General features: G+C 40.5%; 1 protein-coding gene across 4 annotated transcripts in view; it reads right to left on the bottom strand.

The window, feature by feature from the left end:
* The window catches only part of DRC2 (dynein regulatory complex subunit 2), a 39,729-nt gene that overhangs the window by 5,245 nt on the left and 8,834 nt on the right, over positions 1–25,650 (bottom strand). For 2 of the 4 annotated variants that reach the window (XM_087956333.1, XM_026677389.2), the window contains exons 1-7: positions 10,756–10,880; positions 6,717–6,873; positions 5,290–5,457; positions 3,832–4,001; positions 3,585–3,723; positions 2,060–2,257; positions 680–898 (exon numbers count right to left, since the gene is read on the bottom strand). In XM_087956333.1, coding sequence (XP_087812459.1) covers positions 680–898; positions 2,060–2,257; positions 3,585–3,723; positions 3,832–4,001; positions 5,290–5,457; positions 6,717–6,848 — 1,026 coding nt within the window. In that variant the 5' untranslated portion in view covers positions 6,849–6,873; positions 10,756–10,880. Of the gene's footprint in view, positions 1–679; positions 899–2,059; positions 2,258–3,584; positions 3,724–3,831; positions 4,002–5,289; positions 5,458–6,716; positions 6,874–10,755; positions 10,881–25,650 lie in introns of those variants that run through there. The other 2 variants (XM_087956332.1, XM_087956334.1) reach the window with 2 other exon arrangements.

Below are 25,650 nucleotides of genomic sequence, written 5' to 3'. Positions count from 1 at the left end.
TGACAGGCAGCAGTGCTGATAGGCAGCAGGTCTCCTCTGATGAGGAAAACAGCTTCCTCCTCCAAGGGCAAGGAGAGCGTAGGCAAGCCCACAGAAGGGCTGCAAGGCTACTTGGGAGACGGCCACCCCACCCCTCCTCACCAGGAACCCCCGGAGTGGAGTAACTGAAGGAGAAGCCATGGAGAGTTAGCCTTTGCCAGGAACAATTGTGGTTTGCTTTGGCTCATACTCCCCTGGCTTCGACTCGTGACTGATGCTGTTTGCCTTGCCTCGCTTACGGAGATTGCTCTTTTGTCTTGGACCTTGCCCTTGTTTTGTGGACTGCTTTGGGCCTTTGCTTCGCTGTGTCTTGACTTGGACCTTTTCTTTGCCTTGAGAAATGCCACCGTCTTGTGCACTGGACTTGGAGCCCTGGACCTTGCCCTGTGGTTGTGCGCCTACTCTGGGGACTTGATTGGTACCGCACGGGCTGTTGTTTGGGGGATTAAGGGTGGCTGCCTTCAAGGTAGTGTGTGTGGGGGGGGTGGAACCTTACCAGTTGTTGGAGGGCCATTTGCTGGACATTTGTTGAGATAAATGAAGGACTCTCTAAAAGCCTACCTTGCCTTAACCACCTGGGTCATAACCCTGCGAGGAAATCGCCTCAAACCAAGAGTGAAGTAGTCTCCAAAGAGCCTACCTTTTCCACCACATGTTCCAAGGCCTTGAGAGTTGCATTGCTTTCCTTCGTCAGCTTAGCCAGATTGTTACGGGCTTTAGTTCTTGCCCGGTTCATCTGGCTCTTGAGCTTCTGCAGCTGTTTCAAAACCACTTCCTTCTCATCACGGACACGCCGATTTTGTTCCTCACTCTCCCTTGCGTGGAGCGCAATCTTGTTCTTCATGCTGGCAATAAGATCCTGGTGACCACAGAGGAGATATTTTCAGACCATTAGAGCATTCTTTGTAATGACAGAGAACGGGAGGAAAAAAAAAAAGAAAGCAAAGAAAGGGAACAGAGAGAGAAAGAGGACAAAGGATATTCTTACAAATTTGGCTCCCCTCTTGGGCTCCAATCCTGACCACTACTGCTTTGCCTACCACAGGAATGGGATCCCCCCGCTAGTCCCACGCCACATCCAAAATGTGGCCCTCAGTTTAAAAAGGAAGTTTTTCTACCGGTGCTGTAAGTTGAAAAATAGAGCAGCAATTGGAAGTGCAGCTAAATGGCAGTTTTAGACAGGCTCTCTACTGTTATTAAACATCAAGGAAATCCACAGGCTGAAGCATCATGGCTAATTTTGTAGCATGGGTGCTGAGGATAAGAGATGTTTCCAAACCGCTTCCCAATGGGATCTTGGGGTCATGTAGAAGCAGATCAGCAGTTCATCAATAAGAAAACCAGCAACTCTGGACAAAAATCCTCAAAAAGTAGTTGCCCAAACAGTACTGTACTTTAGGAGGTACTTTTGAATTCATGCAGCGTGGTAATGAGGTCCAGACATTTGGGTATCTCATTCGAAATGCATGAAAGATGCCACAAAATCCTCTGCCATTGCCAGGACAGAAGTACAAAGGTAGGGACAGTTGAACCCAGAGAGGGCTCCCTGAAGTTAGAAAGTGTGAAAGTACACATAGTCCTTGACTTACAACAGTTCATTTAGTGACCGCTCAAAAGTTACGACACTGAAAATGTGACATAACCATTTTTCACACTTACGACCGTTGTCTTATTCCCATGATTTATGTGATCAAAATCCAGATGCTTGGCTATTGGTTCCTACTTACGACCACGGCTGTGTCCCAAGGTCATCTGCGATCACCTTTTGTGACCTTCCATCAAGCAAAGTCAATGGGGAAGCCAGATTCACTTAGCAGCCGGCTGACTAACTTATCAACTGCAGTGATTCACTTAACAACTATGGCAAGAAAGGTAGTAAAATGGGGGCAAACCCCACTTAACAAATACCTCACTTAACAACAGAAATGTTGGGCTCCCTTGTAGTCATAAGTGGAGGATTACCTGTAGAGCTGAAGCAGTTTTAGTCACTCATTCGGACACATTCGGGAAGATTCCTTACCTGTAACTTCTGCAATTTCTTCATCTGCATTTCTATCTCCCGGGTGCTCCTTTCATCCTTGAGCTTGAGACCTTCAAAAGCAAATTTACGATCCTCTGTTGCTTCTGTGTAGTTACGTAAAGCCTGTTGAAAGCGCTTCCACAGCTCTTCCACTTTTCCTTCCAACTGTATGCGAAGGTAATGTTTGTCCTCCAAATTCTGCAGGAAATGAAAATGGGTCAACCATTCCCCAATGCCCTCCCTGCCAGCTTTAGGGTTCTCCAACTACCTGTACTTTTTAATCTGTCTGAACAGATGACATTTCTCAAGGGAAAAAAAAACAGCTTCCTTGCAGATACAAGAAAATATACTCGGTTTATTTGTTTGATTGTTTCAGGTCCTGTTAGCAGAACCCTTTATTGCTTGTGATGCAGTTCTAAGTATTGGAAATAAGGGCAGCATCCATAATGAGTTAATCAGTTGGAGTCCCAAACTGCTAGCGTATTTCATAGTCCCTCAACTTTAGCTCATGACTCATGTTGTACCCCACAGTATCTAGAAGAGGAGAGAAAATAATGTAGAGCAGAAATGGCTCCATGTTTTATAATGCCTTGGTTCCCAAAACATACTAAGCAAGCTGTAAAAAATTGATCAATATAGTTTGTAGCATATGGTTTTACGTTGCATGAACACTCCTAATAGTAGTTGTTTTCGATGTATCACGGTCACACAATGATATGAACCCACAATCTTTAATCAGATTGTGCACAGTTCAGCTATAGTTCAGAATTCGACTATACATATCGGCTTAAAATAACAAAAGGATTGTTGAGTTTCCTCCAAGTAGTTTGATTATAGAAGCCTGGTTCAACATAGTCTGTTTTGTTTAACTGAACATGCCATAATCAACCAGGTTCACGCTTCTTAAGCCCAAAACTACTATTAACATCAATTGGATTCATACAACACACTAAACTATAACCATGGAAACCACACTATGGCTTAGTTTAATTTACGAATCTAGCCAATGTGTTCTAGCTTGGTATTTAGTATATCTTAACTATGATGATAATGCACTGGAGAAAGAGCAAACTAGTAAAGAATATAGATTTTAGTATTAATAAGCAAGAGACAAGAAGTACTGTAGCTAGAGTAGGTTGTGATGTCCAATATCAAGCACCTGATCTATTTAGAACCATGACAGGATATCTTGGATTGATGACTGCCAAACAACTCCAAGTCCTTCCTACTAGCATCTTCCTTTTTAAATCAACACACCCATATATAACAGAAATATAATTCTCAGATATTTCATAAAGCCATAACAAGAAAAAGAGAACATTTTCATAGGTAACGACTGCCCTCTCAATATGTCATTACAGTTTTGCTAAAGAAAAAAATTAATACAAAATTACATGCAAAACCTGCATGTAAAGATTTTTTTTTCTGCAGATTCATCTGTCTGTTCTAAATTGTGATCGGATTCCCCCATTCATCAGCAAATACGAAAATATCATCAAGTTTGCTCCCCTTTCTTAACTCACACCTTATTTTTGACATCATCTCGTGTACTTTGGAAGTCAAGTCTGGCTTCATATTCATTTTCAGCAAAGTTCTGCTCCATCGCTAACAATACATCCTGAAGGTAGAGACTCTCCTCGTCATGGTGTTCTATGATTAACTTCCTGGCAGAAATGGAAATGGCCCCATGAGCATCAAGAAGTTCACAGATCAGTGCCCCATGACTCTCTATCCCAACCCTATGTCCTTTCTTTCTTTTCTCACAGGCCTACCTCTCTGTGTCAAACTCCTTCTGCAGTGCCTGCAGTTCTGTCTGGTAATCCTCTTCTAAGTAGCCCAGGCGGCAGTTCTGGAGTTTCAACAGTTGATCTATGTTGTGTAAGTGGCTACGCAGGGCGTGGGTGTACTGAGCTTCTGCTTCAGCTAAGTCTTTAGCAAGGGACTGAGAGGCAGAGAAAAACCATAAAATCGGGACAAAAGGCAGGTTTGAAACAACTATGGAAATCAGCATTAAAAAAAGAATCAGAACTCTGCAGTAGTCAGACTCAGGCAGGCAAATGTATACAAAGCTACTAATTTATCTTTTTTTCCCCCTCTCCATATTGATAATACTACTAAAGTAGTAGTAGTATGAGCTACATTATCTGTTGGTGTAGCTGAATGTGTGGGAGGCTACCCACTAAAGCTTTAAACATTTTCGAATTATATTATTTTGAGCAACCCTTCAGTTCAGAGGACCCTTTTAAACCCATAAAGATGGGTTATGTTGATGGTCACCAGTTTTCTGAGGGTGGTCCCATAGTGATGCCATACTGACTTGTACCTTTGCTTCTTCCATGGCTTAATGTCTATGGAGATTCTCAATCATCCAGATCATGGTTGTTCTTCAGGAAGACGCCGCAGAAAACCCAAAGATGGTTTTCAAAAGGCAGCTGAATTTTCTTGGGTTTTTCCCTTGAAAACATTTTGCTTCTCCTCCAAGAAATGGTTTCAGTTCTGACCTGAAGAAGCTTATTGGATGAGAAGCAAAACATTTTCAATGAACGAAAACCAAGGAAGTCCAGCTGCCCTTTGAAAAGCACCTTTGGGTCTTCCTATGGCTTCTTCCTGAACAGCATTGTCACTGGCTCCTGATGCTGAACTTGTGTGGCAATTTCACACAACTAGAGTGCTGCACTTCCTGTCCCTTTTCTGTTTTTGTAGAGAGGTCCAAGCCTCATAATGAGACAATGGACTATGCAGCCGGGAATAACTGTGCATACTTTAAAATTAAACGCCAGACAGATGAGAAGGAACAAGCAATATTGCTGGTCTACTGTGCTTGCGAATGCAAAAAACAAAAGCAAACTACTTTATTACCTATCTCAGTTTTATGTGAGATAGTTATGACTTCCATTTTTCAGAGAAGCTTCTTAAAATAATTCTGTATGTTTGCTAACACACTGTTATATGAATAAATCTTGCCTTTCTTCAGTTATACAATTTGTGACAGTCGGCTAAAATATGTAAAAGAGATAAATACTGCACAAGATGATACCAACTGAGAAACAAGTTTTTATTTAAAGGTATATAATCTGTTCCCACAGCTCATATTCTTTTTGCATAATGCCATATAGCCAGAGAGTTTCACAAGTTGCTTTCTATTCCTACTTGCCTTGCCTTTCTGTAAGAGTGTCCCCCGACTGCTTGATACAGTTTTCTTCCACGGACTTCTAGAGATTGCTGCTCACCTTAATGACATTGTCTTTGCAATCCACAACACGTTCAAATGTCTGACTGAGAATCTCAATGTCTTTACGCAGCTCCCTGGCCTTGACTTCACGGAGAACAGTGCGCCATTGCAAGTTGATCTTATTCAGATTCACCCAGCTATTGCGTTCCTCCTTGGCTAACTTGTCCTGAAATACAAGTCACAGCTTACAATGCACTCCCCCAGAGTTTACCCCTGCAGCAAGTAGGCAGTGTAGGCAGGGACTAAATATTAAGTGATTCTGAAGATCAAAATGCCTTGAATATTTTTTTCACTGAGAAGAATATGGGAAATGAAGCAATTATGGCCATGCAAAATTCATAATGGAAACTGTTTTCATCAATGATCTGCGTTTATTTGATTAGAGTTCTTGTACAAACTGAAGCAAATGTGCACTGAAAAAATATAAACAGATGTTTATTGATTTTGTAATCACAATACAGACTTAAAGATCTTCACTCAAGAATTTTTCCCTACAGGTGCCTAGTACCAGTAGTTGAACGGTGAACTTCATTGCCATGTAAGCTGAAATTTGTTTATACAATGAAGATGTCTCCTAGCCTCTCCAGCCCTTTACACCCTGTCTTTTAAAATCTGTTCCAAAGATTTCCCATCAGAGAAGAGCTTGAGGGCATATTAGAAGCTGCAAGGGGAAAGTGAAAATAATCCCCCTCAGTGGAATTATATTATCTTAACAATTGTTTTGGATATTAGATATTATTCTGGGCCAATTATTACTCCACTGATTAAACATTTTAAACTCCATGCGAATAAGACTGGGAGTTTTCAGTAAATACTGACTAATAGCATTACCTACCCTTCCTTGTCTTGTATATATATATATATCCCTCTGAACCACTAGCCTATTCCAGAACATTTTTTTACATCAAATAAATTCATTTTCATACAATTTTAACCTCTTATTCAATTCACCTCATTAATTTGAAACTCTTGTCACAGGCTAATCAAAACTTCAGGTCCAAAAATATATGTACAGATGTTGCTCATTTCTTTTTTTTATATTAAGTATAAATTTATATTAAATTTATAAAACCTTTCAGATTACAAGGTATTCTTCTATCATTTATTAGTATTCCTTCTACTATTTTATGATTCATGCTATTCACATTTGAAAGCAATGCTCTGCTTCAATTATAACATCAAGAGAACTTTGACACATGAAATTTGATTTTGAGCAAGTTTACATATCTGATACAAATACAATTTCTAAATTGTAAAGTCATCATTCACATTTGATAGAATGCAGCACATTTTGCTGGCCCTACACTCCTCCCCTTAGAGCAGAGTATGTCTCGCTTATTTTTGGTTTCATTGTAGCATGTAGTACATTGCAGACTTGCGCCTATTTTTGGTTTCATTCTTTAACTTTTGAGTAGCATGTGGTACCTTTAGAAATTGGATCAACATGTCCTCCTTCTTCTTACTCATTTCCTCCTCAGCCAACAGCTTTTGTTGCATCATAAGCAACCGTTCTTCTTCAGAGACTATAGCCCGTTTGGGTCCCTTCTTTTTTGGCATGGTTATATTTAGAAAACGGATAGATCTGTCGAACAGAAGAAAGATCCAAGTCAACAAAGTTGACCTAAAGCCATTTCCCAATATCTAGAGGTATTAAGTTGCATGCCTATAGAGGTATTAAGTTGCATGCCTATTGTATTTTCTGAGTTGGACATATCCCGTCTAAAGATTATGGGAATTGTTAAGCTTACACTTCTGGAAAGTTCTAAATTGAGAAATCCCATTTGAAGCTACAAAATACAATTGCTGAGCCAAGCTGCTACTATACATCTCTAAATTCAATGAATGTATTACTCATTCCTTTAATCCTGTCTATCATTCTTTATATATGTAATTATCCTCATTTTCTTCTAAAACATTTAGATATAGTATATTATTTTCCCCATCCCACCCTTTCATCTTCATAATCCAGTGAGGAGGTTTAGATTGAGAAGCAGAAAGACAACAATCTGCTTTGCAGATGAGCTGGGATTTGAAGCCATTTCCCAAATGCTAAATTACTTCCTGTATGAACTATTAGTGTAACACAATCTAACTTGAACATATTAAAAGCATCAGCTGATCAGGGATGTTTTGGCCAAATTATTGAATAGAACCAGTTTTAGGAGCTGTGATTCTACAGTAGTGTTATACTGTAGTTGCTTCTTTGAGTGTCACTATACTCCTTTCCATAACTCAAAATTCTGCTGATGATTGATAAGTGGATACTTGAAATATCACATCCTATACAACCTTTTCCAAGCTTTACAACTGGAATTCTCTTGGTCTTATTGCTGTCAGAGGCAGTTTAGGGGAGAATAAAAAACAATTCCTTCTGAATGGATGGTTCATATTTTGAACTTCCCTACGAAAGAAATACAATTTAATGTTCTCCTTCCTGCTCTTCCAATAGTAGGCAAATATGTTCTTATTTAGACAGATGTGTCAATATTACAATTGATTATCTGTCAGTTTGGTCTTAACATGACTGAATATTGTGTCTTTATATTAACAGGATTTTAATTAACCAATTCCTTTGTCTAGATTTCTCTTCATTTTTATAGTGTTCAATACATTTAGTGCCTCTTTTAGGAGAAAAAAGTGTGCAAATTCAATGAATAACATAAAACAAATACATTGTTCTCTTTCTCCTGTCTTTCTTTTCCTCATTTTAATTCTGTCACTATGGTTTTTAGATGCCTTTGAAGCCTGAAGCCACATAACCAGACCTCACTTTCTCGGGTGCCAGCCTTGTTCACTTTTCCACATTTGCTTCCATTTCTACATCAGGGTTCTAAACCTTATGAGGATACAAACTATGAAATCACTTGCTGGAAGGCAGGGAGGAAACCATCCCTGAGCCTGAAATATCAAATAATCAAAAGCAAACTACACATGTCATGATGAACTAGTTTAACAGTTTTCTTTGTGGAGATTTCCACACACCCCGCACCCCGCACCCCAGAGGTTGCCTTGAATCTTATAGTCAGAAGTTGCATGCTAATGCAAGGAATTGAAAACAAGTGGTGAAACTTGACCTTGGACTTGAATTATGTGCCAATTGTTAATTATGCTGAAGTTTAATTGGCATATAATTCTTCACATATGGCTTCTACCAATTAAAATAGTTTGCCACAGAGGTTAAGGCACTGGTTTAGAGACTATGAATTCTACTCATTAACCCTAAGGTTACCTTAGCCACCTGGGTAACTTTGGGCCAATTCCTCTCAGCCCAAGGAAGGAGATAATGGTAAGCAACTTCTACAATCTTGCCAAGAAAATTGCAGGGATTCTAGTCTGGTGCCTTAAACAGTGGGCCAAAGTGGAATTTTAAAAGATTAATATTCTGTTGGAACCAGAAATTTTCTTGGGGTTCATGAACAGTCAACCAGAAAAGATGCATAGAAGATTGTTTTTATACATGGTTACTGCAGCAAGATTATTGCAGGCACAAAGATGGAAAGCAGAGGTGGTATTAAGCAGGTTCTGACCAGTTCTGGAGAACCGGTAGCAGAAATTTTGAGTAGTTTGGAGAACTGGCAAAAACCACCCTCTGACTGGCCCCGCCCCCATCTATTCTCTGCCTCCCGAGTCCCAACTGATCGGCTGGGTCTTCTTTTGTTGCCCTGCACAGGAGAACGGAACTGGAAAGCAGGTTAGTGGGGTGGGGAGGGAATGGGATTTTGCAATAACCTTCCCCTGGAGTGGGGTGAGAATGGAAATTTTACAGTATCCTTCCCCTGCCATGCCAACCAAGCCACGCTCATCAAGCCAAACCACGCCCACCATGCCACACCTACAGAACCGATAGTAAAAAAAATTGAATCACACCATTGATGGAAAGATTCCAAAACACCCACAACATACTGATTGGTGAAGATGACAGAATTTGCAGAAATGGGAAGAATTAATTTGTTTGGTAAAAAAAACTGATTCTTTACATATTTTTTTCCTTTCTTTTTTTCATGTTCCATTTTTTATTCTTTTTCTTTCTTTTAAATCTGTAGATTTGTTTATATTCCTGAATAGTTTATATTCCTTTGCTAAAAATGACAAAATGACCTGGCTTTGCAGCATATGCTAAACCACAAATAAGCCAATCAACGTAAAAATTAATAGGAATGCAATCTCCAGATTTGTAACTGACCTGGTAAAGACTATTGTGACAACACAGGCTCAGAATCCCTGCTTTAATCAATGCCTCCTTCCAATTAGCCTTGATCAAAGAGGTAGTTCTATAGACTCCTTGATGCTTTCTGAGCTTGTCTTTTTTTTTGCAAACATCTCATTACCCGAGTAGGTAACATCATCACTGCTAGTGAATTTTGAGCTCTGCTCCATTTGTATACAGTAATTTACCCTGCCCAAACGTACTGATGAGGGTATAGTTTTCTCCTTGATTAGGATATTTTTTTGCTAGATTGTTTCTCTGGTATTAATCCCTGCTTATCTGGGTGTTGGTTGGTGAAGAGGAGGTTTTCTGGTCTCTGTTTCCTTCTTAGCATTTTATTGTCTCTTCTGAATGGTGCATAAATATGGTTTATGTCTATGTGTTTATGGTTGGCTGATTTGTTTAAAGGGCAAACTTCCCAGAATTCCCTAGTGTTTTTGGATTTAGCTTGGTTTAGGATGCTCAAGGTTTCTCCATTGAAAATATGGTTGAGTCTTTCCACAAGGAATTCTATTTGTAACAGAATCCTTCAGGGAGTTCAGGAGTTGTAGCATAACAATTCACTCTCAAAAGAAGCTGTTTCTTTATTACTGTTTCTTACTGTTTATTTCTTTATTACTATAGCTGTTTCTTTAATGGCCAACAGCCTAGGCTCTCCTTCCAAACAGGAGCAATGCCAAAACTCCTGCTAAAACACAAACCTGTCTCAGATAACACAGGTAGTCCTCGACTTACGACCACAATTGAGCCGCAAATTTGTTGTCGAGACATTTGTTAAATAAGCTTTGCCCCCATTTTATGACCTTGCCTCGGTTGTTAAGGGACCTACCACAGTTGATTAAGTTAGTAAGTTGGTTGTTAAGTGAATCTGCCTCCCCCCCACTTTGACTTCCCTTATTAGGATGATCTTGGGACACAGCAATGGTCATAAATATGAACCAGTTGCCAAGCAGCTGGATTTTGATCCCACAAATCCTGCAAAGGTGGCAAGTGTGAAAAAACAGTCATAAAGTCACTTTTCCCAGGGCCGGTGTAGCTTTGAACGGTCACTATACGAAGTGTTGTAAGGGCTACCTGTAGATATTCAGATCAATCAAAACTTGTGTTTTACAGTCCCCCTCCCCTCCCAAAAAAAATTCCCTTTCGGTCATCATTCCATAATAGGAATGGATCCTGAAACACCGACACTCGCCCCCCCGACACACACACACACACACATTCGCAAACCCAAGACTTTCCCTACGAATTGGCACCGACCTTTCCACCAAAAGAGTCTGCTCATATATTATTTATTCCAGCCCTCCCGTTCTCCTCCTCCTCGACCCACCGCGTCCCTCTTTGCGAGCGCGACGCTTGCTCCGAGCCGAGTCCTCCCGGTCTCCGAGCAACGGCCCCCTTTCCCGGGGACGCGCCGGGGAGACGTTCCAGAGCCACAGCGCCCCCTTGTTGTGCAGTCCAGTAGGACGGCCTTAAAAGAACGCCGTGCGCCCTGCCTGTTCAAAGCCCCGAGGGAGGAAGGACGAAGAGAAAGCGACGCCTAAAGACTGGAGAGGCTGCAGCCACAGCCTCAGGGGAAAACCAGGCCTTAAAAGGTTCCCCTCGCACATACGTGCTAGTCGTTTCTGGCTCTATTTTTTTTTCTTTCTATTTATTTCTCTATTCTATTTCTTTATTTCTATTTATTTAAATAAAAAAGTTAAATTAAAAAATATTTAAATAAACAAGTAGTATTTATTTCTATTCTATTTCTTTCCAGGAAACAAACGTACTTGCAAATTTTGAGTGGTTAATTCTTTAGATAGGCTTGTGATACTCCCTGAGCTATACAAAAGTTGGAATAGAACTTTGGAAAGCAAGCCAAAAGAGTCCATTGGTACCAGGCGGATAATACATTTAAATAAGTAAAATCTAGCCTTTATGTATTAATTAGGTCTATGTCTCGCTTTTGTACAGAAGATTATCAAGATTATCTCTCCTCCAAATTTTTTTTTATCATTTACATTTTTATTAGTTTATCAAAGTATAAAGTACAAAGAAAAAAAGGCATTTCTTAGTTTTCCAGAGGATGCAAATTATTGGGAATCATCTACTGATCAGCAGTGCACCTTTCTCCGTTGTCACGCAAAATCTACCTGAAAGTTAATCCTTGAAACCCACAATTCTAAACTCTGTATTTGAGGTTTGTTTCTGTTTGTTTTTCCCCCTTGGCAAAGGAGGACATATGAAATCTACTTAGTCTGAGCTTTAGCAAAGGAAAATAACATGGGGGTTGAAAATTGAATCCTGCTGCCAAATAGAGCCAGTTAACACATCATTTGTGCTCCTATAGATACTCCCCTAAGATATTTTAATGCCTGCTTCAGTATTTAACAACATTGCCTGGTCTGAAGATGAGTCTCAGTTGCCATGGCAACAGCGCTTGGTAGTCAACTTATTCAGATATAACCTGGACCTACTTAGGAAGCTGCAATCTAAATATAGCCAAGAAGCCCCCTTTAAATTTTAGGTCATCTACATTTTCAGTGGAAAGGGAGCAAAATACACAGAACAGAAGGGAAGGGACAATGCAGTAGGAATGAAAAGAACTGGGACTAAAATCTTTTGAGGGATAATCCCTGTAAAATATAAAACCAGATCAGCATTTCTGTGTTGATCTCAATCTGGATGAACTTGGGATTTCATTGCCACCATGAAAATCCTGCACTCATCCCAAATAATTGAGGCCCAAATTTACATTGCAGGGCACAATTTGATCTGTTTTTTCTCCTTCAGACACATGATCTGAAGCTAGAAGCTAGTACAGCATCACAGTCATAACATATTCTCAGGACTTTGAGGTTCATGGCTACCACTAATCTCTATCAGATGGTCTACGGTTGTAGGTCCAACTGGTTGCCTCAATTTCTGGATGAGTTTCTGTTTGTCAGGCAGCTTAGTTAGGTGATTAGGCAAACTTTAGTACATGGAGATGATGAAGGTGTTTGGCAAGATTATTCTGAAAAATTAACATACTGATATTTAGGAAAATCAGACCAGAGGTTTCTAAGCTGAAGACATGATCCCCAAGTAGATGTGTGTTAATACCTGGCTACTTTTCAATTTGTTAGGAAGCAATAAGAACTGTATACTGAAAGCAAAGAAGTTCAGACCAGCCTTGAATTTTAAGAAGTGCATATAGAGATGTTTCTATTCTAAAACTATTATTGAAAGGATTATAAATACTCAGAGGACTTTGGTGAAGAGGAGGATGTCAGGGGTCTAGAATGGAAAGTGAAAAGGAGATGGCATTGAGGGATTCTTTCACACACACACACACACACACACACACACACACACCTATGAAACACAAACTATCTGTGAAGTTGGATCTCTCTCTTCCTCTCCTCCCTCTCTGTCTTTGTTGTTTTGCATTAAATTTCATCTTACATTCCTGGTTTCCTCTTCTTTTATCTTGAAGGATAGAACAATTATTCCAAAGGTGCTTTTTCAAAAAGCAGTTGGCTTTTCTTGGCTTTTTTCCTTGAAAACCTTGGGCATTTCATCCAAGAGGCTTCTTCAAGAACACAAAAACAGTGCCTGGTGCTTGCTCGTTCAACAGGGATAGGACCAGAGGTGGTATTCAGCAGGTTCTGACCAGTTCTGGAGAACCGATAGCAGAAATTTTGAGTAATTCAGAGAACCAGCAAATACCACCTCTGTCTGGCCCTGCCCCATCTATTTTCTGCTTCCCGAGTCCCAGCTAATCGGCTGGGTCTTCTTTTGTTGCCCTGCACAGGAGAATGGAGCTAGAAAGCAGGTTAGTGGGGTGGGGAGGGAATGGGATTTTGCAGTATCCTTGCCCTGGAGTTGGGTGGGAATGGAGATTTTATAGTATCCTTCCCCTGCCACACCCACCAAAGCCATGCCCACAGAACCGGTAGTAAAACAATTTGAATCCCACCACTGACATAGGACTGTGTGAAGACTGAAAAAGCAGGGCTATCCACCAGCCGGGGACCATGTTAACCACTCTCTGGACAGAACATCTAGCCACCTTCATTGCCAAATTTGAAGAATGGAATGAAACCTGAAACAACTATTTCCTAAGACAGCTTCATTTTCATTTGATTCAGTATGGGAGACAATAGAATATGAACTAGTGAAGGTGGCTGCACTATTTTTAACATCCCTTCAACTATCATTCTTTGCTTTAGATTGGGTTTTATATATTTTAATGTTTTAGCTCTTTTGTATGCTGCCCAGATGTGAGATAGGCAGCTATATAAATTGGCATAAAGGCACCAGGCTAGAAAGCGGGTGATCTTGAGTTCAAGTTCTGCCTTAGCCGTGAAGGCCAGCTGAGTGAAAATAAGAGGAAGAAGGTGTGTTGAGTATGACCACCTCTTTGAGTTATTTGTAAAAATAATAAAGGTGGGATACAAATAAATAAATAAAGAAGCTGACTGGCTCACCACAACGTCCTTTTCTATGAACCTTGAAGAGTTTTCCCATTTTCTTTATCCTTCAAGCACCCTGTTTGCATATATTCAAGGAATAAGAGTTCAGAAATTTTACAGTGTCCAAATGACAAAAAGCATCCAGCAGTTACGAATAACCTTAGAAGAAATGTTTCTTTCGAATTTCAAAAATACAAGTGGGAAAGCTGAATTAAGACAAGCTAAAATGTAGTGAGTTTCAGAAAAGGCTTTACAGGAACATAGTCAAATTAACCCTGGCAGAATCTGGATACTGAGGGTTCTTCTGTTCCTAAAAGAACATGGTCTAAGAACAATAAAATACTGTTGGTTAAAAAACAAAAACAAAACCATTTTGCACATCCCAGTTCGAAAAAAATCTCCTTGCAACAGAACTTTCTGTACTTCATGAAATTAAAAATAAAATCCACATATGTGTTTCCTGATTTACTTTTGCAGGGGAGGATACTTCTTTAAATAGTGGGCTTTGATATGAATTCATTTGATTCAAATGGAGGCATGGAAATGATGGCTTGCCAGTGCCAAAGACTGGACAAATAGACTCCCTTCTATTCAGCACTCAGAACACTATTGTCAACATTGCCTCGAAGAAGTAAGGAAGCAAGTTAAACAACTCACTGGACTTATTCTGAAACTGTTACAGCCTTGCTTACAATGTCACTGGCCTCACTAATAAAACTACAAATGAATCTTTCCTGCTGTTTTTCCCCAGCACCAGAATATCTCTAAATTAAATACCACAAGGTGGCAGCCCTTTCAACCAGTTGCTATTAGTCTGAGGAGGTGTCCTGATGAACAGAGACACGTTTCTGTGGAGGACCATCAAATTCAATAGAACTTCCATCAACCTTTCCCTTTCTTCTGCCTGCCAGATATATTGAGACCCCGAAAATATTTGGAGGCTACCAAATTGGGGAACACTAAATTAAATGTTTCCCAACATTTCCAAACCACCAGTTTAAACGCTAACTCTCACCTGATGAGGATTAATTTTTATGTTCCATCAACTTCTTAAGCTGTCAATAGATAATTGGCAGACGGGAATTGAAGATGTTATGAATTTTTTCCTCATTGACCACTATGGGGGTTGGGGAAGTGGTATGGTAAGTAATGATCCAAATGTATCCTAATTTGGGAGCTCTTGGGAAGAAAGTTAAATTTTCTTTTAGCTGCTCTAAAACCTGGTCTATCTTACTTTACTTCCTGCTTTCCTTTCCATACAGATGAACTCTTTGAATCCCTCTACCAGAAATTACCTCATCCATGCATTTAAATCATATTCATACTGGCTGCTAAAACATATAGATGGTCCGTAGTAAACTAGTATTTCAATGAAGTGCCAATGGTATTTTGTTCCTGTAAAAGTGCTACCTAGCTCCTCTTTAAAAGTGTCACCTGTGGCTACTATTTGGCCAGAAAGATGCTATTTGAAGTAAACAGATGTTCAACGGGAGAAGCGGCAGCAACAAAAGGGAAAGGCTTGGTTGTAGTCCCAAATGGCTGTAGGTTTTTTCTTTTCTTCAATCCACTCCCCCTTCTCATAATATATACCTTCAGCAGCATATCAGTTACCCTGGAATATTCAATTAGGTTGCTCTTGAAGGAATAAAGTTGAAAAAATATGAAATACGGTAATGCATAACTGTTCTTTTCTTCCCTTTTGTAACTTAGACTATATCTTGTTTGCCTCTCCCAAAACCAAGTCCAACAATGCTCAGTTGGTTGAGTTGGGTAGTATACAAATGGAAAAATAAATAAATACCCAGAAATGAAATGAGGCAAAATAATAAAATATAGAACTGTTATCATTCATATAATGGTCTTAATGCATAAGATGTGTTTTTGATTTTCTTTCATTCGCTCCATGTTTTTTCAGGGGGATGTGGAAATTTTTATTTATTTAATTTATTTATTTGTTACTTTTTTATTTTTTTTATTTTGTCAAATGCTTACAATATAAAATAAGAATAAGCATAAGTTTAAATATAAGAAATAAGAACTAATAACTGGGGACAATAGGACAGGGGTGGTAGGCATGATTGTGCACTTATGCACACCCCTTACAGATCTCTTAGGAATGGGGTGAGGTCAATAGAGGTTAGTTTTTTCTTATTGTATCCTTATCTACCTGAAAATTTCCAAATACTGATCCTAGAATAGAAATCAGATTTGTTTCCTGAACATAGATATTCTTCCCAAAGCCCCAAAGAAGAGGTAAATATCCACCCTTGTCTTTCTTAACTGTGGGCTCTCTCCATGCATGTGTACCAGGCCTCTTATTCAGTAATTCCAAATCAACATGGCTGTGAAATTTGCTGAGAGGAATTCTGGGAGCTGTAGTCCCAATACAAATTAAAGTCTATACAGGTAGCCCCTGACTTATGACCATAAAGCCCAACATTTCTGTTGTTGAGACATTGGTTAAGTGAGTTTTGCCCCATTTTATGACTTTTCTTGCCACAGTTGTTAAGTGAGACATTGGAGTTGATAAGTTAATAACTTGATTGTTACGTGAATCTGGCTTCCCCAGTGACTTTCCTTGTCTCAGAAGGTTGCAAAAGGGGATCACATAACCCTGGTGTCAACTCATAAAACATTTCTATGGTCTTTTTAGAGTTGCCAACAGAAAGGGAGGGGGGAAAGGGGTTTGAAAGAGCAGTGCGGCAGCTTGGAAATCAAAAGTGCATTCCATACATAGTTTTTCAGAGATAGTAACTAGGTGACTGAAGTTTCTGCTGCGCAAAATTCTAACTGGAGGGCATGATTGATGACTCTTGGCTATGGATGTGTCCCATTGGAGAATATGAATTATGATACACCCAGGCAGTGCCAGACATGTTAACTCCCAATAAATCCTTTTGAAGTTTTGGAAGTTTGGCTCGAGACTCATGATTTAATTGGGGTAACTGCCGGCATCCTGGCACCTGGGACACTGCAACAGTCATAAATATGAGTCAGTTGGCAAGCATCTGAATTTTGATCACATGATCATGGAGATGCTGCAAAGGTCATAACTATGAAAAATGGTCATAAGTCACATTTTTCAGTGCCGTTGCAACTTTGAATGGTCACTAAATGAACTGCTGTTAAGTCGAAGACTACCTGTAATTGAAAGGCTTACACAGCTACCTGTAGCTAAGGTCAGGGGAATTTAACTCTGGCCTTGAAAAGGAAGTGGGGAAGAGGAATGGAATGATTACCTGGCCCTGGGAAAATAGAAAGAAAACAGCCTTTTTGTTTTATTTAATTTGGGATTAGAAAGCCAATAACACCATACAATTCTGAGCAGTGTGCAACACTACACGGAGAGCAGACATTGCAACAGAAAAGGTCTGCTTTCTAGAGCTGACAGACCACATTGTTTAAGTGAAGGAACCCACAAAAGGTCCATCCTGCCATATTGCATAGGAAGGGCATGAATTATCAGAATTACAGGGTCCCTGAAATGACCAGGACCTAGGCCTTTAATAGCTTTATAACTAACACTTTGAATTGAAGCTAACTGGCAACCAGTTCAGCTTGCAAGACAATGTGGTCATAACAGCACACAAAGACATCAGCACCATTGCTTGGGTAGACTAGGGATGAGGCGTATTATTCGATATCATCAGCAAGCCGATGGTATTAGACTCCAAACTAATCGAAGTTCTCACCCAGTGATTTCATATAGATGCAAACAGAAAGCACGAGAATATTGAGCTCTCAGTACTCTACAAATGGGGAGGAGGGGGTGGGAGGCTACAGACTCTCCCTTCTTTCAACACTGACAGGAACCAACCCACATGGAAAGGAGAACCAGTGCAATACAATGTACCCCTCCCCCCCAGCTCCCAATCCCCATAATAATCTCAGAAAGGTACCAAGTGTAATGGTATCAAAAACTGTTGAGAAATCAAGGAGAACCAGGATGGACATGCCACCCCAGTGCTAGCTCCACCAGAAGTCATCAACAAAGGTGATCAGTGTTATCTTCATATGCCCTGGTCTGAAACTTAACCAAAATGGGTCTAGAATAAACCACCTTCTCTTAAAAAAAGGAATATCAGAGATTAAAGATGCCCAGAATTGTTGGGTCCAGCAATAGGTCATTATTGAGAAGGGATGCACCCCTCCCTACCTTCTTTTAAGGCCAGTAAAACCAACCCCTCCCTTGAAGTAACATCACAGCATGGATCCAAGCACAAGGAGCTCTCAAGGAGACTTAACACGCCAAGAAGGACATGGATTTAATAATGGTCAGGTTGATAATCTGAAAGACTCTGTTTATTGCCTTGGGAGTCATAGACTCAATCACTCCATCACAAGACCATGCCTCAGGCTGCTCATCCAGACATGCCCAGTCAAGAGTCCAACTGCAAGTAGATTAGAGAGACATTATCTTCTAGATAGCAGCCTTATCCGCTGGATTTCTCACAGGATCTGATGGTCCTATCTAATGGTTCTTCTCCAACAAGGAATTAATCATCCTGGATCAGGGCTGCCAGATAGTTATTGGCATACACAATAAGAGCGGAGAAATAAATACATTTTGCTATTCTTATTGCCAAGATGTGATCTACAGTGTGGGCTTTTATTCATGTTTGGTTGGATTTCACTCTTCATCTTTCTTCAGTAATGCTCTGGGTATCTCTTCTGGCACTTCTCCCAGAGTTCCTTGGAGAATCAAAGAGCACTTTGGGATTGACACAGTTGAGAGGCCACATAGGAGCAATTCAATCCAAGACCCCTATATCACCTACCCATTCTAAGATGCGATTAATTCCTTGACCAAACTGCCTACCAAATTTTCATGGGTTAGGATTAGACTCTCTCTGAAGCCCCACAGACTCCAGTTGATTGAATAGACCAATTTAGCAGATCCTACCTCTCTGCAGGGGTAGCTACACCAGCAAGCCAAAAAGCAATCAAAAAATGACCTGAAAAAAGTACCACCTTCTCATTTTTACTACCATAGATTAACATGGTTCTCCTTTTACAAAGACTACAGTAAAATATCTTTAATACTAATCTTGGGAAAAATACAGAGCTTTGGAAACTACCAGAGGAATTTCCGATCTCATTTTCAGTGAATTCATTCAACAGGTAGAGTCTCTGAATAATTTGAAACACTTCTTCCCAGCTTTCTTGTCACCTGGGCTGATCTGTCATTTATTAGACTTATTACTTATGTTTATTGTCCCTTCCGTTCCTTTTTCAACCTCCCAATCTCTCATGCTATTTAGGGAAGGTTGTTTTCTAGCCCATAAAGAAGCTGTGGGGTATATGCATACTTTAAACAAACAAATAGCTGAGTAATTATTGCAATGCTCATCTTGGCAATTGTTGAGTAATTCTTACAATATTGATTCAATATTATTTTAAATGACACGTGGATCTGAGACATACTTCTTGGTTGAAATGAGATTGGAACCAGGATTTCCTGAATAACAACTTTACTGGTTAGCCACTAAATTTGTTCCATATATGACTTTCTAGACCCAGTTATATGGGATTACTAAGGAAAACAAATCCACCTACTTTTTTTCTTCTTTCTAACTGACTTTGGGTTCAAGCATTCCATTTCACAATTTCCAGGCATCAAAGGTGCTTTTTACTGTTGTACATTTACACTGACATCATCAGAATTTCCACATATAATCCCAAAGCCAGGAAAACATTGGTAGAAAATGAAGCTCTGCGGTGCAGCATTTTTCTCCTATTCATCACTACATTCATGTCATTCTACATAGATCTCTTTCCCCACTTCCACTTCCTCCGTATTCAAGTTTGCCAAACAAAACACAACAAAATCCAAGTACTCAATCAACTGACATATAAGCTAGTGACAATATCATAGAGCATAGCACCTATTTGCAGCCTCTAAAGACCCCCCCCCCACCATGCGAGGCTACTAACACTGGATAGCAAACTATTGAAATTTACTAGAACAATACAGCCTCTGCTAGACCTAATATCCCTAATTTACTACAACCCCAGCAGAACAAAAAAGAGGCCCAAAAAGTTTGCCCTGCCTCATCTACTTTATCCCTGTCACATCTACTTCCTTAAAGGCTGAAAGCAACTAGAGGAAAATGCAAATTGGGGAGCAGGAAAGTTCCCCTGTTCTACCCAACTTCACAGTGTTCTTCTGTGTTGATTCAGAATTGTTGGTTTCTTTCATCAGAACTGGGAAAAAGAGATTCAGTAACTTTTACGGTCAGTAGAGTCAATTAGGAAGAATGTGAAAGCACATTGGCTTTCTCATGTAGAACTGCTGCAAACATCCAAATCACCATTACAGAAAATTCTGGTTCTTTGCTCTCACCTACAGGCTATAAAATATTTTCATCCAGATACACTAATCTTATTTTTCTAGCTACCTGTTTCCCCGAAAATAAGACTGGGCTTATTTTCTTTTGAGCCTCAAAATAAGCACTAGGGCTTATTTTCAGGGGGTGTCTTATTTTTTTCTCCATATACAGTAGTCCCACTTCTGCTTGCTCGTGGAGGGGTAGGAGGCCACATGGTGCATCAGTGCTGCCGCTGCGAGGCAGGGTGGTGATGTTGCCCCATGCACCCTGCACCGGCTTGCCTCAGGCTCCACAGTCAGGCTTCCCATGCTGTGATGTCTCGCCTTGCAGCAGCGGCTCCAACAGTCCCATCCAGCAGGACCCTGCATGGCCGCCAACCCACTTCTGTTTGCAGCTGCAACAGAGCAGGAGGCTGAGCGACACGCTGGTCCCACAGTCATGAGCCGAGGCGTGGAGCTGCCCCATGCGCCCTGCACTGGCTTACCTCAGGGATCCCGCAGCCTGACCATCCACACCCCAACACCTGCCTTGCCTTGTGGCCTCAGCACCAACACATTGCTCAGACTCCTGCTCCGTTGCAACTGTGAGCAAACAGAAGTGGGCTGGCAGCCGCCTGGGCGCCTGCTACACATGACTGCTGGTGCTGCTGCCACAAGGCAGATATCAGAGCATAGCTGGTCTGGCTGGGAGGCCCTGAGGTAAGCTGGTACGGGGCCTGTGGGGCAACTCCACTACCACTCCACCTCACCTCATGACCATGCACTGCAAGCAACCAGACAGAATGGGTGGGTGGATGGCTGTGCAGGTTCTTAAATAGGGCTTATTTTGGGGTTGGGGCTTAAATTAAGTGCATGAATAAAACATGCTAGGGCTTGTTTCAGGATAGGTCTTATTTTTGGGGAAATGGGTATGTAAGGGTGTATATTCACTAAAATAGGCTCATAATGAATATTCAGAAAGTAAATCTGCCCAAAGCTTAGCTAAGTTAAGAACCATGTTTTCCCCTGATGCAACAGCAGTCAAAGGGGATTAAGTAATAAAATTTCCCTGTCAATTATGGGTTGGTCTGCATTATTTATTGAAAGGAGAGGGAAGAATGAAGAGAAAGAATAAACAGAGGAAGGTATTATAAATGGAATGGTGTAACGTTGGGATTATTATCCCAAGTAAACAACCTCACCTTGGATTTGTTTACCCATCCCATGTGACTTATTTTCACCAATTTTAACTCATCACTGTCAGGTCCTTGAAGATTTCCACAGAATGTTCTCTGTATAGAAATTGGAATGTGCTCTGGTTAACAAAAGATAGATATGGCAGATTATCAAGACCCTGCCCTCCTCATCATTGGCCATGATAGCATGGTCTTCTGGGAGTTAGGGTTTAGTAACTTCTGGAGTATTACCAGATTTGTGGCACGGTGCTGCAGAACAGTAATAAGAAAATCCTGATATAGCCAGTCCCTTCTTTGACCACATGTGGTGGTGTCCTTCAGATATTTCTACCAAATGAAGTAAGATGGCTGGCCACAAGAAAGAGGCCACCTCAGTTTTGGGGCTCTTTCCTAAGAGGAGGCAGTTTTTCTGCAAATTGTTATAGGAGTTTACTTTCTTAATGTCCACTTTCTGTAGGGATAATGGCATTCATACATTTTTTTTCCATATTCCCATGCTGTTTATTGCTGTGTTTTAATGTTTGTACTCTTGCTGTTTGAGTGTTTTAATCACTCTGCTGATCTCAGAAGCTAAGGAGAGTTGGGCTCACTTAATACTTGGATATGATCCCACCTGGAAGTTCCAGAGAAACTGGCTAAATGAGGAAATAGAAAACAGTATTTCAGAAGACAGCAAGGGCATATCATGCCAAGAAAACTACAAGAATACAAGGCATCCACCCAGGGTTAAGGTGGAATTGAGGGTATTTTTACCTTTAGTTTGTCTGCCAGGGAATTTTCTCTCTGAGTAGTTAATGTTTAATATATGCATTGCAACATCTGTGACATTCCGAAGAAACTAAAGCGGCTTAAATTCTTCACTAAACATGCCAGAAATTGAGGCTGCTTGGAAGTTACATCATCTTGAAAATATATTCCCTAATTTCAGATGTGTCAAGGTTAGTTTTGCTTTCTTACCTGAGATTTATTTATGGTATTTATTTAAAGCACCCGAAGCTCTCACAGAGGCTCACACTATTAGGTCAATCGGAGTAAGGGGTCATTAACATGAAAACAATAAAACTTTAAAGAGATGTGGGTTGGCTCTTCAATTTACTTCTTCCTTCTCTAGCTCACAGAGGGGGTTTCTCCTCATTGCATATGTACTGGGAGGAGGAAGCGATCATTCTTCTCTCCCGAAGCTCAAATTCAGGTAGTTCTCGACTTACAATTCATTTTAGTGACTATTCAAAGATACAATGGCACTGAAAAAAGTGACTTATGACAGTTTTTCATGGTTATGACTTTTGCAGCACCCCCATGACCATGTGATCAAAATGGTTGCACTGTCACCTTTTGCGACCTTCTGACAAGCAAAGTCAATGAGGGAACCAGATTCACTTAACAACCAGGTTACTAACAGCACTTAACAACTGAGGCAAGAAAGGTCGCAAAATGGGGCAAAACCCACTTAACAAGGGTCTCACTTGACTACAGAAATGTTGGGCTCAATTGTGGTCATGCATCGAGGACTAACTGTACTTTGGCTACCAAATGAGAAGACAGGACTCATTGAAAGACCCTGATTTTGGGAAAGATTGAAGGCAAAAGGAGCAGAGAATGAGATTTTTAGTCATCAATGTGGTGGCCATGGGCTTGGGTGGATTTCGGGAGACGCTGGAAGGGGGTGGGGGCTGACATGCTATGGTTCATGGGGTTGTGAAAAGTCAAACATGACTTAGTGGCTAAACAACAAAAAGTTACAAATGGTTACTTTCAGGGAAGATGAGATCTCCTAGATCACTGAATGATTCTGTGAGCAACTCAATCTGCCTGCCTGCTTTGCCTGATTTTGGGTAAAAGTTGCTCTATTTTTAAATAAAAAATTCAATATTTACATGCATGGGGTGTTGTGAGTTAATTTTGTGAGTTTGCTTGCTAGCAAATTTTATGTGACAGACTGAGCTAGCCAATGGCAGATAGATAGATCTCTGAATGAATCTGTGATTCTGTGAGCAACTCAATCTGCCTGCCTGCTTTGCCTGATTTTGGGTAAAAGTTGGTCTTTTTTATATATATATAAAAAATCAATGTTTATATAAATATTTATAATATTTACATACAAGCCATGCCCAGCCAGTCACATGACCACCAAGCCCCACCCACAAATTAGGCCACGCCCACAGAGCCAGTTAATGGTCCCTGGGATTTAAAATTATGAGTTTGGTGGTCCCTGAGGTCCAAAAGGTTGGCGACCCGTGTCCTAGAGCAACAGCAAGAAGCAAGATGTCATCTTTCCTTGCAATGAAAACTGCATCAGTTTTTCTTGCATTCCATCCCCTGTTCACCCCACATACACCGAAGGTCTTCTTCATGACTGCGTGAGCATCATTTCCTCCAGAAAAGTACACCAGCATAAATCGACTGTGCTTCCAAAGCAAGACCAATGAAGGTTGGCTATCTTTAATACTTTTAATCTGGGACGCTGGAGAAAAGTGATTAGTAGATTCTCCAGTTTTGTTTCTCCCAACTAAGCATTATTCTTCCAGCAGATAAAACCATCATCAATTCCTCTCCCTAATGTATGGTGGGGCAGAGTTGTGTGGGAAAAAGTATGTGTGTGAAGGAGTCTTAATCACCTTTCACATTGCCGAGCTGATAGATCACCGGCACAGAGGTGTGTCCTTTCACTCAAGCTGTATCTGACCGTGGCTCTAGCTCTCTTCTAAAAGAGCACTAGACTTTTTTCTTTAAACATGTGTTCAGAAATAGCCCAAATAACGATAGTAATTTATTAAATCAACATGCCACCTGTTTCCCAGCAGTCATAAAAATGAAAGAGAGATTGCAATAAGTATCAGGGACATTCCTTTTGTTTCACTCAGTGGGTCCTGTGCGCATCCATGGCCTACTAGTTCAAATATTTCTGAATTAATGCTCTTTTGAAAGGTAGCCCAGAAGATGCAGAGGAAACATTAAGTAGTTGGAAGTTCAAACCCACCCCTCTCCTAGAAAAATGAAATATTTTAGGATATACTAAAAAGGCAGAATATTTCCCTTAAAAGAGAAGTAGAAACTCAGAGAGACAGAAACTCATCCCCCCACCTTTGTTAATGGGCCATTATGGCCTGGGTCAATCTATTCTACATAACAAAGATCTACCTCCTTCAGGCAGAGCCATTGAATTGCCCTTCATTGCACCACCCACCAAGTTTCAACCAAACTTAGTACACAGACAACCTACAGAGCTAGCTATGACCTCTGACAGCAACCAGTCAAGATACTCTTCCTGTGCCCCAGGAAGTTCAAGGCCCAGAAAGGGCATCAAACCCAGAGACTCTCAGCATTTCCTCCCTTTTCTGCCCATCCTGCGCATTGATAAACCTTCTTTCCAAGCGGCTTCCATGTTTCCAGTGTCTTTTTCCCCACTTGGAACTGACCCCAGAAGGATATTTCTTCCAACAAAGTGAAGACCCCTCCCACATTATCCAGCTCCTGACAAGGTGCCTTCAGCTAGCTGGGCTATATATTAGAGGTTTTTTTTTCCAAAGCAATCTTTGTGCTACTCTTTATCCACTATTGCTGGTTATTATGTAGCACACCTTGATAGCATGACAAGGCATTTTGTTTCCTCCTCTGTGGCTGCTTTTCCTTCATGCCGGTTGTTCACCAAGAAAAGTACATACTGGCTGGAGGAAGGAGCCATTTTGAACTTCATGCCAATGTTGAATGCATAGAGACCCTGATTAATAACATCTCCTTTAATTTGCCAAACTATACAGGTAGTCTTTGACTTACAACTCTAATTGAGACAGGAAAATTTTAATTAATTTATTTGTTTATTATTTATACCCCACCTTTATAATGTTTACAAATAAGGTGGTGAACATATCCAACACACCTTCCTCCTATTTTCACAACAACCACCATCCTGTGAGGTGGATTGGGCTGAGAAAGAGTGACTGGCCTGAAGTCACCTAGGTGGCTTTCGTGACTAAATCAGGACTTGAACCCATGATCTTCCGCTTTCAAGCCTGGTACCTTAATCACCAGACCAAACTGGCTCTTACAGATGTAAATCATGGTGCTGGCTAAGTGGTTCACCACGTGACTGTACTCAAATTTATGATCTTTTTTGTGGTGGTCGTTAAATGAACACGCTGGTCATTAAGCAAGTCAGTTGTTCCCCAATGGTTACTTTTTGCCAAAAACTGGATGTAAACACCAGAAACCT

Source organism: Notechis scutatus, chromosome 2 (assembly GCF_049901735.1).
Source record: "Notechis scutatus isolate UNSWTSFEM ecotype Mainland chromosome 2, rNotScu1.2, whole genome shotgun sequence".
NCBI classification, from domain to species: Eukaryota; Metazoa; Chordata; class Lepidosauria; order Squamata; family Elapidae; genus Notechis; species Notechis scutatus.
This window is presented reverse-complemented; position numbering and strand designations above follow the sequence as displayed.